At 45.2% G+C, this 15,369-nt stretch overlaps 1 protein-coding gene across 3 annotated transcripts in view; it reads left to right on the top strand.

Annotated features, from left to right (window-relative positions):
* WDR7 (WD repeat domain 7) overlaps window positions 1-15,369 on the top strand; it is a 98,838-nt gene that overhangs the window by 45,758 nt on the left and 37,711 nt on the right. For all 3 annotated transcript variants that reach the window (XM_032205379.1, XM_032205378.1, XM_032205380.1), the window contains 2 exons: window positions 3,773-3,994; window positions 13,932-14,118. In XM_032205379.1, the coding sequence (XP_032061270.1) occupies window positions 3,773-3,994; window positions 13,932-14,118 (409 nt within the window). The remainder of the gene's footprint in view (window positions 1-3,772; window positions 3,995-13,931; window positions 14,119-15,369) is intronic.

Below are 15,369 nucleotides of genomic sequence, written 5' to 3'. Positions count from 1 at the left end.
AGAGGTTTTATCATTCTGTTCTCCTTCTTTCTCGGGTGCTGCAGCTGGCTAGCTGCATCAAACCATGTTACTGGCACCACAAAGGGAATATGTTATCAAAAAGCAAACCTGAGTAATGTCCTGGCTTTAATAATACAAAGCTATGTGACTTTACCGATATTCAATTATTAAGCTTGTCTGTTGGAAGATGCCCCCTGAAATATTAGAAAAATGAAGTTTAAACACTCCCGGTTTTTAGGGTAGTGACAATGCCCCCTTATTTCAAATATTTTCCTGCAGACGTGAGAAGAAAATGCCAAGACAGGCGTTATCAGCTAAATCAGCACAGCCTGCCAGTGGGGGGGACCCCTTTTGGGGAGGGGAATCTTAAAAAAGAAAAAGGGAAAAGTGATTCAGGAGCAATTCAAGAGCTTTCTGAGTAAGCTACTGTGGGAATCCATGTTTGGTTCCCCATCGCATGTATTTCCTGGAATAGTATTGGGAAGACAGCGCAATGACGATTAGCAAAGCGCTCAATAACCCTAGGAGACAAGCACCTGGAGGCAGCAATCACAGCCAGCCTCGTTACCTTGCCCCTGCCTTGCGCCCTGCCTTGCGCTGAACTGGCACGGATCGACTGCCACGGTGGCGGTCACGTTGCAGATACCTGTAATTGTAAGGCAGGGGAACAAAGGGGAGTCCCGCAAGGTGAGGGTTTTGTCCGCACTCGGGTACGTTCCATAAATACCTTGAGGATCGTGGAATGGCTTCGGGTGGCAAGAGGTAAGGGGCACGGCGTTAGGAAGGTGAAAAATCATGTAAAAATACTGCTAATAAATATGGATTATTGTAGCTCTGGAAGGCTCTTCTGTAATGGTCTGTTACGGAGCAGCTCTCCGCAGCTCCCGTGCAGACAGCGGGACCGGCACAGCACCCGCTGGCACCCAGCTCCCGCAGATCCGCCCTCGGCCCTCATTCAGACCCATTGATCCCCATTCCGCTTAGATCCGAGGAACTTAATTTGTCTTCTAATCCTTTTATTGTAAGCCAGGGTAAAATTAATTTCACCCAGGAACTGTGCAAAGCCAATTAGCGTGATCTTCGGAGTTATTTGGTAAAGTGCTCCAAACTGTTAAATTTCCCCTGACCTCGTGGCTGCACTCTCTGACTGCTTTTTCCATGAGGCAATCAATAGCTCGCCGCCTCTTCAACAATTTAAACTTCGGAAACGCCTTACCTGGATTTTAAACCCTTTAGCAAGATGCTTTGTGCTCTCTCCCTCTGAGCAGGTGGGGAGGTTTAAGCCTCAAAACCCAGCACGTTTTGAAATGTTCAACGTGGTCGTTTCACCTGGAGGAGACCCGGAGAAGCAAACCCACGCTAGGTTTCTCTATTTTTGCTATTTTTACAACCAAAATGTCGAGCGTTTTTGTCCTCTCGCCAGCGTAGCCTCTGTTTTCCACACAGAGCTATTTGGGGTTATTAATTTTCTCCCTGTGATAGGGTGATCAACCGTCCTGTCAAGAAAATGGATCTCTGTGTCACCCGTTAGCATGATTAAATGGAGGCACGTCGCGGGGAGAAAATACCAAATTTTCATGAGACAAATGAAAGTGTAGAAAGGACTACTTTTACAGACATTATTTCATTTGAAAATCTCCCCAATGGCTGTCAGTTTATTTGTAGGAAATCGTTGCAATTAATTGTACGCTTCCGCTAGTCATTCAGGGAAAAAAAAAGTAAAAAATATTTGTGGGATTTTCCTTTTATTTTAAATTTCCTTTGGAGGTTTCGGGGAGGGATGTTGTTGGGAGGGGACTGTGTTGGTTTTTTGTTTGTTGGTTTGGCTTTGGTTTTAGTTTTTTTTTGTTGTTGTTTTGAGGTAGCAAATGCTACCCTGCAGCAGCGAGCAGGGTAAAGAGCATCCTATGCCAATGAAACACTTGAGGACTGTTTCACAGCTAATTTTGGCTCATATTTGTTGTTGGCTTAGCAGAGTTACCTTGCAGCAGCTGCCCCCACCTTTGTGGTTTGAAGAGGACGCGGGGAAGCTGCGTCGAAGCAGGCCCAGCATTTGCAGGATGCCACGGGGATGTCCCGCAGGGTTAATGTCCTCCTGCCACGACCCAAGGCGAGGGCAGGGGAGTGCCCCCGTGCTTTAATTTCCTCCTGGAAGCAGCACATGTGCTCGCTCTTCCCTTCTTCCCCGCCTCGGAGCCGTGGCCGTGGCGGCAGCGCCGGGGTCAGCGCCGTGCCTATTGATCAGCATCCCGCGGTCCTGCTCCAGCATCTGCTCCGCTGCCCGCGCCGCCGCAGCACGGCCCCGCAGAAATCCATAACCGGAGCTGTGCTCATCCAAGCAGGGCCAGAAACTAAATGAAACGGTCTGAAACCATCTTGGATCAGGAGCTCGCACTGATTCGTCTTGCTGCGAGGCGTCACGGCGGGCACCTGGGCATCGCTGGGGGCACCGTGTCCGCAGGTGGCCGCCCGGAGAGGTGGCTGCCGAACAATTAGAACTGTTACACCTCGCGCTTCGTCTCCTGCGGCCCCTTTTCATCCTCCTTCCTCTGAAGGCAGTTGCTATTGATTTATTTTTTTTCCTTTTTTCCCCCTCTCCCTCCCATTGTTAAGCTTTCCGTTGTTTCCCAGCTCCCCTTTGGCTGGCACGTTGCTGCCGCGGTGCCTGAACGGGGATGCCCTTCCCGTGCTGCTTCCCAAATGTGGCCAGTTCTTCTCGTACGTCGTGTGTCGTGTCCTACCCAGCCGTGTGAACGTGGTTTGCACAGGCAGACACACTAATTCGCCCTTCGTTAATCTACAAGCCCGCCAAGTCGCGCTCCGTGCCGGGCGCTGCCTTCTGACTCCTCAGCAAAGATTGAACAGCCGAGCGCTGCAAGGAGGATTAAGACTTCATTATTTTCGGAGCGTATATGGTGAGGCATTTCTGGGATAGCGTGAATTAGTAATCAGCTGAAAGGGAACTCCACTTGTCAGACGAAAGGAATAATGCACTGCAATCCAGCGCATTGCTCCCAAGATTTTGTTTCTTTATTCAGAAAAAAAAAAAAACCTTCATCTAGCTATTCTAATACAGCCTTGACATTTTTAATTTCACTAACAATGTAGAATGTATAGTTTTAAATAGTATACGTTTTATGAGGTTTTTCCACCATTTAGGAGAAAGAACATTCATTAAAATACAAAACGCAACATTCAGTGTACAAAAATACTACTTCAGTTTAATGGCATATACTGGTACATTAAAATCCAGTAAGCATTGGAATATGATGGTGTACCCTAGCACAAAAAGGATGCTTTTTTGTAATAGAAGTGTATTTAAAAAATCCATCCCATAAAGCAAATAAAAAGATTGCCAGTCTCCAAAATTCAACGTTAACAAGAAGCAAACCACATAGCACCTCTCACAAAGGCAGGTAGACAGAATTCCCTGTGTTTTGTTTCATTTTGTTCTCCAGAGGAACAAATAAAGCTCTCTGAAATGTTTTTGTTGTTCTTTTTTCAGTGAGATGTTGGTGGTTTTTGAAGGGTGGCTGGCTTTGAGGCTGGCCATCGCAAACGCTGGCATTTAGACTTCTATGATGTAGGTTTTGGGAAGTAAAATGGCATCATCTCTAGAGGCTGCAAAGCCTGGGAAGGGAAGTAGCAGTCCTGAAGGCGTGCTTTAAGTTAAATGGAAACCTCTTTTCTTTTCTCTGGGAAGCACGATGTTGGGAGTGTGAAGAGCAGCCCTGCTATTTATTTTCCTCATCCTTGCTGCTTTTCATTGTAGGTTGCCTGTCCGGTCTCCCGCAGATGAAGAAAATCTCGACCTCTTACGAAGAGCGCAGGAAGCAAGCTACTGCCATCGTCCTGCTGGGGGTGATCGGGGCGGAATTTGGAGCTGAAATTGAGCCCCCCAAACTCCTGACTCGGCCACGTAGCTCTAGTCAAATTCCCGAGGGATTTGGTTTAACCAGCGGCGGATCAAATTATTCCCTGGCGAGGCATACGTGTGAGTATCCTGGGTGCGCCTTTCCCTTCTTCTGGTGTTTTGAGGAGAGGGTGGCTCGTTATAACTTAATCATATGTTTCAGTACGAACCAAGTCATTAAAAATCCCCTTTCAGAGGACAAAATAGAGTAAAAATTTTGAACACACAAATAAGCAGAGTCACAATAAGAGGTGGCTAAGAAATGGGTGCGGGTACAGGGAGCAGAGGTGTGCTGGAGGGGGCAGCGAGTGCATTCCCTCTTCTGCTGGCTGATCCTCGTGGTCAGCACTTGGTAGCTCCTGGTTGTAGTGGAGCTGTTCCTTCTGGAACTGAGCGCTGGCTCACACACCACACGTACTTTTGGGAAGTGGATCAACAGGCATCAATGGGAAAACAAAAACAGCCTTGGCGAGGCCAAAAAAAAAAAAAAGGAGAGGGGAAGGGGGGCAAGATGTCTGGTTTAAAAGTCAGAAACTGATGAATTTAATGGAAAATGCTATATAAAATGTTACCTTCTGGTCCTGTGTGAAATGTAGTCCTGCAGTGCTACTGTAATTATCCTCGCAACAAGCGGTAAGCATGATCTTATGCTATTAGGTGGTTACATATCCGTGTGTTGGCTATTTCATGTTAGCATCGCAAAATCTAATGGCAGCAGCTGCAGCTTCGGTGCCATGGATTCCTGCAAGTATTTTGGCGAGGTTCCCAAGTCTTCTGGTGTGTTTTTGTTGTATGTGGAGCCTGGCAAAAGTCCCTTCTGTTATCTCTGTGAGATCTCACTGCAGCACTACAGGCTCATTGTCAGTATTGCTTGAAGAAAAGTCAGCTGTGTGCTTAGCTATGAAATAATCCCAGGGCAGAGGATTCCTCCTCCTGCCCTGGTGCAGTCCTCACCTGATGCCCAAGTGAAAAACACAAATTATAGAAAATGAGCGTGTTGTCTGAGCTCAGAGCTATTCACAACTTCTTTCTCCCAGTGTTTTTGTTTATCTATTTGCTTGCTAGTTTTGTCACATTAGGCTTAGCAGCGCTGTAAGCTCCAGCTTTGAACTCCTATTAATCATCATCTCAGAAACCCTGCACGACTGGCTGGCTGACTGGTAGGCTGAAATTCAGTCTTTAACGCAGGTGAAGCTTGACAGGCTAAAATACTGTAAATTTAGATCCAGGCCATGAAGTAATATCTGAAATGGATGGAAAGCCAGAAGAAGATCAGAACATTGTTGCCTGTGACGGTTTGGATTGTGAAAGGCGAGCACTCTGCTGTTTGCTACGGAGACCCCCTTCACATCCAAGCCAAGTACTCCAGGCTGAGGGTATCACTCACATCTTCCCTGTAGGAGAATTCTTTGCACAAGAGAGTTGTTGCAACCCCGAAGAAGTAAAGATTAATTTGAGGAAAAAATACAGGACATGATGGGCTATACTTCTGGCTGATGATAGCGTTGTCCATAAACTTGATGATCTCCATCCCATTTTACATGCAACCCTTACTGTTATAGTGCTCGAGGAGCTTCAACTGGAAAATTCGTGAGGTCTCCTGTGGGCCTGACTCCCAGCCCACCTGCACAAGGGCCTCTCAGAAGGGGACGCAGGAGGCAAAGGCTTAAGGAAAAGGGAGGTGTCGCTTATCAGATAATGCTGTTCTCAGGATGGGTTTTATTTTTAAGCATACTGCTTAAAAATCCTTTCTAGTCCTTACTCCGTGTATGTAACAGTGCAGAAGGAATTATAACACTGAGCGGTTGTTCAAAAATTAAACGTTTCTTGGAACAAATAAAAGCAAAGCTACACGCATGCACTAGGACTTGCAGTTATTTGTTGATTTGCCTTATTATGACTTTAAGGCACCACCGATTCAGATGATTCCCCTCCTCTGCTGTGGGCTGACTTCATTAAGATGTGGTCATCCTTCAGTCTGTTTCGTTATCACGTACTGAAACCGAGCGGGCCATCCGAAGCTATCAGAGAAATGGCACGTGGCCTAAAAGCACCCTAATTTCTATTTCTAAAGAACTTACCAAAATGAATTACTTCTTCATTTACACCGATAACGCGTGCACGTTTTTTGCAGCCTAAGTTGCAGACGTTGTGATTTCCTCTATTTCGGAAAATAATAATTGTGACGATGCCTTTTTGAGGGAGCGGAACTCTGAAATCCATACAGTGACCTTGCCTGACATCCCGCATTAATCTCTGCTGACCTTACAAGTAGTTCATGAGATATTTAATTATAAAATGCCACCCAAAGAATTTCTCATTACAGATGCACCGCATTGCACTTAAACTGCAGCTAATGCTGTGTTTATAAAGTTAATGGGCTGATAAATCTGAATGACTCCTCTGTCCTGAATATGAAAATCCTTGATTCTGTGGTTAATGCGGTGTATTTTTCAAAGCATCTGCCGTCAGTGTAGTTATTAATGATAAGCATTTTGCCCTTTAACTCAGTCAGTGTCATATGTGACAGCACGTTCACGGCGTTGAGTTATTTATATTGTTTTTTGCAGGCTGTGTGTTCACGCTGCCTTCCTTCCAAAGCGAATTTTCAGGTTTCTGTGCTATAATCCACGGCAGTCTCTCCAGTTTTACTAATTTCCTTAATCCGGAGCCAGCCAGCAGTTAGGTTCCTAGCTCAGCCTCGTGAAACCATTTTTTATTTTTTAATTATCTTCTCCCCAGTTCCTGGCAGCTGACTTTCCGCCTGTTAGGCGGGAGAAGCAAGTGGAAATTCTTGATGGAAATAGAAATACGCGTCTCTATAATTGTACAGGGCCACGCTATCTGTTGTAAGGGTGGTTTTTTGTTGTAGGGCCATGTTGGTAAAACTTTACATGTTTGAGCAGAAACCTTTACACTGTTTAGCTGTGTCTCTGGAAGCTTTCAGCCAAACAATGAAGCCATTTGCCTAGCGTGAAGAAAAGATTTTTATTTTTCAAGTAAGTGCAGTTTTGCTTCCCACTGCGAGGCAGATACAGGAATGACTGGAGTTCTGAATATAAAATCCTGCGGTGTGATGCAGTTTTAAAATGCTTAATACATTCATACCACATATCTTGGGGGTACTTCTCCCTCGCTGTGTGAGAACTTCAGTCCCAGAGCAGTTCTCTCCTTGGGCTGGAGCGTGCAGAGGACACATATGTTGCCTCCAAAGCTCTGTTGTACAGAGTTTTGCTGATACGTTTGCAAGCTCGGAATTTTGCATTCTGTTGGAGGCTGTGCAGCCCTCGGTAGTAATCAGAAATCCTCTGCCCACACCTCTGTGCTTCGCTGTGGGGGCTTCATCCCCGCCAGCCTGTCCCTCCTCATCTCATGCCTCTCAACTCTCCGCACGCTGCTTGAATGGAAAGAGCTAGAGATTTACTGCATAAAAACTACAAAATGGGAAAGATTTTGTGCCTTATCAAGGAAGCAAATAGCAGTTTTCTTCTTTGGCAGGCTAGCTGGTGGTGCCACCGCTTCTTCAGATGGCCAGGTAATTCCCCCCGTAAGCTCGTCTTCTCGGTTCTCTGAAGCATTCAGGTGTTGGACATGAAGGTTAGTGTTAGTTATGTTTAATTAGACAGAATTTGATTGGAAAACGCCTTCTAAAATGACTTCATCGCTTACAAGAAGAGTAAAAGCCTTAAGTTTAGTTCGAAGAACCACGTGGCAACTGCTACACGAGCTCTGTAACTCCACGTTGCAGGGCAGGGGGTTGAAATCTCTGGGGTGTCACGGTGTCCTGCTGGGCATCTCCTCGTGCCCCTGGGGGGGACGTGGCTCCCAGCAGACCCGTGGTGAGGCCACGTCGCTCCCCAGCGGCTCTTTGCCTGTGGCAGAGCGGGCGGCAGCAATTAGCGCAGACGAGCGGCCGCTCAGGATCGTCCCTCGCAGCAGCAATAAATCAGCTGAGCACCTGAACAGCAGCCTTTCAGGGCAAATTAACCAAAGTGGCTCAGTGACTTAATTTAAGAACAAACCCAACAACAACAAGAGAAAGCCCACAACGTGGTGATTAAAGCAAATCACTGATTTTTTTGCTCGTTGTGAGCGATTGCTACCAGCGCGTGCCATGTTGCTGGCTGTGTTTTTATGTCATTTATTCAGGAGGATGCTCAGGTCTGCACGATCCCGTGGTTGGTGGCACTGTGCTGATCCTTTTGGATCTGTGTTTCAATCAACACGCTCTGAAATTCATTACAGATCCAAGGTGTGCTGTGGTTTGCTTTTGTTTTCCCTCAGGTTGTTGTGATTAGATCAGTGGCTCGAGCAAAATTTTGTCCCTGAAGGGAAAAAAAAAAAATGGAAAAATGGTGGTTTATAAAAATCTATACCTTAGCCTTAGAGATAATATTTAGAAAAAATAGTCAATCCGTATGGCAGAAAACAGTCAATCTTTGTGGCAGATATTATGCCCTCATTTAAATCTGTTGGTGTTTCTTTGTTATTGACTTGAACAACAAAATCCAATCTGAAAAATTAAATTTTCCTTTTTACCCAAATCCTGTAAGGGACGAATGATCCGAATTCAGTATTTTTAATCAGAGGTTTCTTTTTGCATGCGTAAAGGATGCAGAAAGCCCCTGGCTGCAGCCCCTGTCTCGCGGGGGGAGCCCCAAAGCTTTGCAGTTCTGGTTTTGCTGTGTTTTTTTTGTGGCTGATACCTGCTTTTAAATTGTGGTTACGTTCAGAGATGGTCTTTGGCACAGCAGATTTGTTCTGAAATATTGCAGTGGGCTTTCCCAACCAGCAAACAATAACATGCACGTTCGGTTACGTTATCTCCACGCAGTTTTACCAAGTTAAAATCTGTGTGCTTTGTACATCAGGTGGGAAAACCAAAGTCACACGAGCCTTTTGCTGTTCGGTGTCTGTATTAAGTAGTGCCCGCATGTTGTCAATCAATAGTGTGAATGCTTAAAAAGAGCACTTCAAAATAACTTTATGAACTGTTGCTTAATAAGCTGTGACGAGTCAATAAATCAGCCTGTGCTTGCCCTTGTAACGAGTGAGATGAAGGGAAACTCAGAAACTAATTTAATTCATCATACAAATTAACATTATTCCTTCATTAGGCTTGCAGATGCCAAGCCAAGCATCCTTGCTTTAAAAGCAAAGGAGAATTTGGAGTTTCAGCCTCTCACAGAGCTGTGTGCCAGAGTGATCCCAAGCCTAGCAGGGCTGGGGGCATCCCACCATCAGTGTCCCACGGTCAGCGTCCCACCTTACAACACCCACGGGTATAACACATCGCTGCAGGTAGGGTATGTGCATATAGAGGGCACCGGTGGTGCAGTTGGGGTCCCCAACTCGTACAGGCTGTGGCATGGACATCACTTACTTCACTGGCATCGTGCATCTTCCACCGGTGTGTTCAGATTGAAATAAATAGCGTTTATTTCTAATGGTGTTATGCAGTCAACAGGAATGAAAATAACAAGCTTCACGCACGGTTATCAGCCAAGTCATGGTGGCTTTCTCCTTCCTGCTAGATTATAAACAAATGTTGGATTAAAACGATAGTTCACTCTTTCTAGAGCACCGAAATATAATTTCGTAGTTAGAGGAAGAAAGCATTTAAGCCAGCATAGTTGGGTTCTCTCCATAAATTGAAACAAGTCTGATCTAAAACTCATTTACTGTCTTGGAACAGAATTGATCTTGCTTTCACATTTGATTCCCCCACTGCAGATTTTGAGAGGAAGAAAAATGGCATTGTTAGGTCAGTTTAACTAGGCCATAGTTAGACAGAAAGGACCGGGAAACCGGCTATTACAAACATTTTTCTTCTTTTTGCCTTTGTCTTCCTTCCTAAGGATTTATGTAAAATCTTGGAGGGTTTTAATACAACTTCGGGGCAGTGTTCGTGTGGCCCCACTTACACGAATTCCTCACGGTCTGTTCACGTGCTGTAAAAGGCAGCACAGAGCAGCCTGTTTAATAGAAATGCTGTGAATTTACTACACCTAGAAATGGTGGTTCTGACCTATTAAACCTCGAAATTTTCAGAATTTACATAGATAATTAAAGCAGAAGAAATATTCCCATTACGATTCAATAATATTTCTGATGTTTTTAGGTCTTCAGAGTGAATGATACTTACTTTTGGATCAGATAAATGACTGAGGAACAAAAAAAAAACACATAATTTTTTCTTTTATTGTAGTGAAAAAGATCTTAACTGTCCAATAAAGCACCAAGGTGTATACGTGCTGCAGAAACAGCATTCAGCAAGGAAACATTTAATTCTCAAAATCCTGAGAGGTGGTTATAAATTTCCAGGCAAATTTTGCTTCCTCTGGATCGCTGACCAAGGGCAGGAGGCCGGCTTGGGCATATTATATTTTAAATTATATTATATTTTATTTTAAAGGCCCATTTTTGCTAATTCCAAGTTTTGCTCTATTATCAGATAATGTGAGCCTCAACCAACGATTCGAATCTCCTGACACAAGACGCAAGGATTGCCCTTCTGTAGTTGTCTTTCAAAACCGTGTGAGCTCCTGAGCAGATATGATAGAGGGGGCTGTACCTGAGCCCTCGGAAGAGCGAAGCCCGAAGTATGACAAGTGTGAGCTGGCCAGCGAGCCACGGGAGTGTTAATTGTTTCCTTTCCCTCTGAAAGGGCTCGGGCTGAGCGAGCTGGGAGCTATTGATTTACTGTACAGTAAATGTCCTATTGTTCTCTGCCTGTCAGCCTGGCAGGTGGGTGCAGCTTGGGCCTTAACTGCAAAATTTGACTTCGTCGGGAATATTGAGGATTAATTTTGAGCCCTTGCACGGCGCCTGAACCAGCACGGGGCGAGCAGGAAAGCAGTCCTCGTGCGAGCGGGAGCTGCAGATAGAAATCTCGCAGGTATCTTGTCTCATCTCCGGTACAAAATGGCTGCAGCACCAGGCAGGCTTTTTTAAACTCTCTCTCTTCTACGTGGGCATCCTCTTGGCAGCGTGGTGTAAAATGAGAGCTGTGCCCAGCATAGCTGCACGTCTGCAGATGGGAATTGGTGCAGGGTTGTAGTGGCATCGTTCGGTCTGACCTGTAAGAGTTGGGGATGGTTTCCCTCCAGTCTCTTTGTTTTTCTCCTTTCATACAGCAGCAATACAAATGGAATTGTAAATTATTTTTTTTCCTCTGAATAAAATGCAGTCTGCATTATTGACATGCACGGGAGCTGCCTAGCTTCTTAATAAGCTGTAAACCATGCTTGTGAAAAGAGATTTTAAAAAAACAACACCAAATATTCATGTCAGTTCTGAAATTGCCGTAGAAGCTGGGGCCGTTGCACCTGTTGCAAGGACAGAACGTAAATGATTTGAAGAGATCGTCAGCAAAAAGAAAGTCTCTTCTAGCATAAATTCAGTCGAGAAAATGAAATGCATCAGAATTACATTTAAGGCAAAAAAAGATGCTGGAAATGAGCTCTGTAAAAATTAGGAAATTTGATGCTAAATGTGATCAAAACATTTATTTATTTATTTATTTATTTTAAGTTTTCATAATTTTAACTTCAGAAATAATCTTCAAATGGTGCAACTAGCTATATTTTAATTTAGGCCAGAAAACATTCTCTGGTTTACACCTGTCCGAAAGATGGCACAAGCTACGCGATAGAAGTTCCCTGCTCTAGGAGTAGGAAGGGACCGAGGGATATGGATGTTTAACCCAGGTACCCAAACTTGTTTCTCTCTTTCTGCTGGCATTTCACACAGGTGTATGTCAAACCAGGGAGAAAACCTCATCCAGAGAAGGTGACAATTTCTTAATTTCTTGTAGAAAAACTGTGTCCACCGAGAGGGGAAGAGAAGGAAGACTGAAGAATTAGTTAGAGCCATGATTCTTCACTTTCATTTTTTTTTTTATGTAAAATCAGAAAAGATTCAAAACAGGTTAAGCCATATTTTCGGAGTCCATCATTTTTATTTAGTTGGAACTAGATCTTGTGGCAGATTATGAGAATGGGAATCAGAGTTATCAGTGTCTTGTTCGTGCCTGCGCTATTGATTTTCCTGAGCAAATTATTTAATTTTTTTTAAATCTATCTGCAAAATGAGGATAACAATGCTGACGGATGTAATATGTTTAAAGCTCTTGAGATCCAGCAAGGAAAGGCATGTTAGAAATTCAAACGGGTGCGTGCATTCAGAACGACTGGGTAGGCTTCAGCGTTCAGGTCACGTTTCCATTAACAAAAATGGCATAGGCAGGTAAGACTCAACCCTTTATTTTTGTGTTTGGGTAAATGGAAAAGTGGACAGACTCCGAAGGACAGCACTGCTTTCTGGAGGAGATAGCTCCATGTGTGCTGCCTTACGGGAGGGATGCTCCCAGTGAGGACACGTGGGAGGAGATCCAGAGCATGGGCAGATCTGCTTTCCGTAGCCTACATTTTGAAAGCACTTAGTAATTAGGTCCACAACGTCATCCCCTGATAGCTGGGGGAGCTCCAGTCTGGTTCTGGTCCCCATGCGGACCTCCAGTCGCTCCCTGGTGCCCCCCAGCACGTCCCCACTCTGCCCCAGGCAGGGGCTGGTCCCACACTGGTGGCAGCGCTGGTGGCAGCGGTGGTGGCAGTGGTGGTGTCCCCTGCCTCGGGTGGGCAGCAGAGGGGCCCCGCGAGGAGCCCCCATCAGCAGGGCCTTTCCCGGGCTAATTACCTCTTTACTGCGCTGACTCTAATGTGACATGTTTATTGCCTTAACTAACAACTCATTAGCTTAGTTGATGTTTTTGTCAATATTAATTCGTTCATTTAAGCCGAGTCAAAGCTTAAACAAAGATGTCCAGGCTGAGAAACGGGCAGCAGAATGACTTTTGTTTAGTTCATCTTTTTCCTTAGCTCAATTTACACCAGGTAGGTGTCAGCAGGAGCGGCGCTGGGAGCATCCCTGCGAGCAAGGCCGGCGTATTTCATCGCAGCAACGTCTGAGTAGTCACGCTTTTTAATAAGATTCTTGTATTTGAGACATAAAATTCACACAAATTAAAGCTTCGTGGCCTGCCACGCTCCTTAAGAAGAAACTTCCAGTTGGTTTGTTACTCACACAGCACGGCTCGGTGTGAATTTATGAGTGCAGCCTGTCTGCCGCCGGCTCCCCTGGAAGCCTAAAATGACAGGCGGCGTATTTAATAAAACAAGAAACTCGCGGAAGACGGTTCTGAAAACTCAAGAAAAACCTGTTAAAATCAATAGGTTATCTTTACTGCAATAGCCAGCTAAATGAATGTTATTAAGAGGTAACAAATAATTATGGAGAGATAATGATAAATTACCTTTATCTGGGAGCGTTGCTGTAGTGTTCCCTTGCATTTATATATAAGCAATTACTTTTATTTTAATGAAAAACTAATCTATCGGATGAAATTATACAGCACGCTTGCTGAGTTGGCAGAACCTGGAGGAGAATTTGGATTTGTTGGCCTAGTTTGGGGCGTCGTTTCTCTCGCCTTCTCTCTCGGCTGTATTTCTCTCTAAAAAAAAAAAAAAAAAAAAAAAAGATACTGCGGGAGGAAGGGTGAGTTAATCAAGATGGAAACCAGGAATGTGGTGCAATCGTAGAAAAAGGGATGGGCTCATTTCACTCCACTGCCTAAATAAAGCATCACCCATGCATCTAACGCTGAGGAGCTTTCCGTAGGAAGTGTGTTTGGCCAGGGAGGAAAATCCCTGCTGTAAAATCGGCTCTCTGCTTCCCAGAGCGCCCGTGCCTGGGAGCTGGTGCTGCCCGGGCCGCTGAGTGGGGGTCAAGAATGAAGAGTAAATTATCAAATATTATAATATTGAAGCATTTCAATCATGCTTTCAATTTGAATTAAAAAGAAATCTCAGTTTTGTTGCTGTCTAGCCGTCAGATTGTCCGCACCTCACAGGAGCGCGTGGAGGGAAGCTAGCCGCGGCAAGCAGTCCAACACAGCAGAGCCAGGCCAATTCCCCAGCTCCCTCTCACTGTGCCCGTTCTCTCCCGTTCTGCTGGGCAGGCAAGGCGCTGACGTTCCTGCTGCTGCAGCCGCCGAGCCCCAAGCTGCCCGCGCACAGCACCATCCGCAGAACTGCCATCGACCTGATCGGCCGCGGCTTTACCGTCTGGGAGCCCTACATGGACGTCTCCGCCGTGCTCATGGGTCTGCTGGAGCTCTGCGCCGACGCCGAGAAGCAGCTCGCTAAGTAGGTACCTCCTTAATTCACTTCCCAAACCCGTGCGCCGTGCTGACTGGCAGATCCTGCTTCTAGAGTCGGTTCAAGTACAAGTAGCTGGAGGTGTTTGGTAGGCGTTCCTTGGGCCACAGGGCACGAATCCTCCGGTCACATCAGCAGTAACTTCGAGAAAACAAGTGAGTGAAGGCACATCCATATCTAAAATATGTTTGTCCATTTTTTTAATATATTTTTACCCTTTTCTAACCATCAAAGTAACCTTTTCAGAAGGTATTTTGCACCAGCGTGTCTCAACACATGGATTTTTGTCCCATGGCTTCATGAGCCATCCTATCCGAATATGAACTGGTTTGGAAAGCACACTGTGGGAGAGGAGGTTGGGTGGTCAGTAACACGCTGTTAATGGCATCAAGGCAACTTGCAGATTTAAGGACTGCTAACAAATCACGAACTCAATAGACCACAGCCTGTCTCTTGGGCCAGAGGACAACTTATTCAAGTGTCCCAAATAAAGATTTATGTAGAACGCTGTCTCATATGTGTTCTGGTCTCCTCGAAATAAATCCTTTCAGTTCAGTATTTGTAGCTGGGTCTGTAAAGGAAGGGGGGTGTGAATTTCATCGTGACGTCTGACACTTCAGCCTAAAACACATGGTAAAGATGTGATGCTGTTCAGATGATGTTTCCTGTGCATGGAACTCGAGGTGCACATATGTTCAGTAACTTAAAAATAGCTGTAACTGCAAAAACTTCAGCTCTGTCTGTGCAGCACCGGAATAATGTGTCTGTAAGGCTCATCAGCTGGATCTGCTCCCTAAATGTTTAAAAAAAATGTATTAGACATAATATGATAGGCTGGTGAATTAGAGTGAAATAAGAATCAGCTCTCTAAATTTGAGGATAGGATTGTGATTTTTCCTGCCCTGTTTAATGTGTGTTAAATCACAGAAAATTATTGCCTTTACTTGTAGGGTGGCAAACAGATTTCCATTGTCTCAGGGCCAAGCAAATAAAACTCGCAATGCCAGAGCTACCGCAGTTAAAGGACTCACTTCAGTCTTCCATGAGTGGTATGGTGTAGTAATTGTTCTAAAATTAGTACGGGATTTGAAAGATCATCTTCACTTCAGGGCTGCCCCGCGGACAGTTTGCCACCTGCCGGGGTGTGCGTCCAGCTCCCTGCCCTTGTAGCGTGCAGCGTGTCGCCGGTCGAGGCAAACCGTGCAGCTCTTTTTCCTATTGTTATTTTCAGTTCAGGTC

This window comes from Aythya fuligula, chromosome Z, assembly GCF_009819795.1.
Source record: "Aythya fuligula isolate bAytFul2 chromosome Z, bAytFul2.pri, whole genome shotgun sequence".
Taxonomy (NCBI): Eukaryota; Metazoa; Chordata; class Aves; order Anseriformes; family Anatidae; genus Aythya; species Aythya fuligula.
The sequence above is the reverse complement of the archived record's forward strand: the minus strand, read 5'-3'. Positions and strand labels throughout refer to the sequence as shown.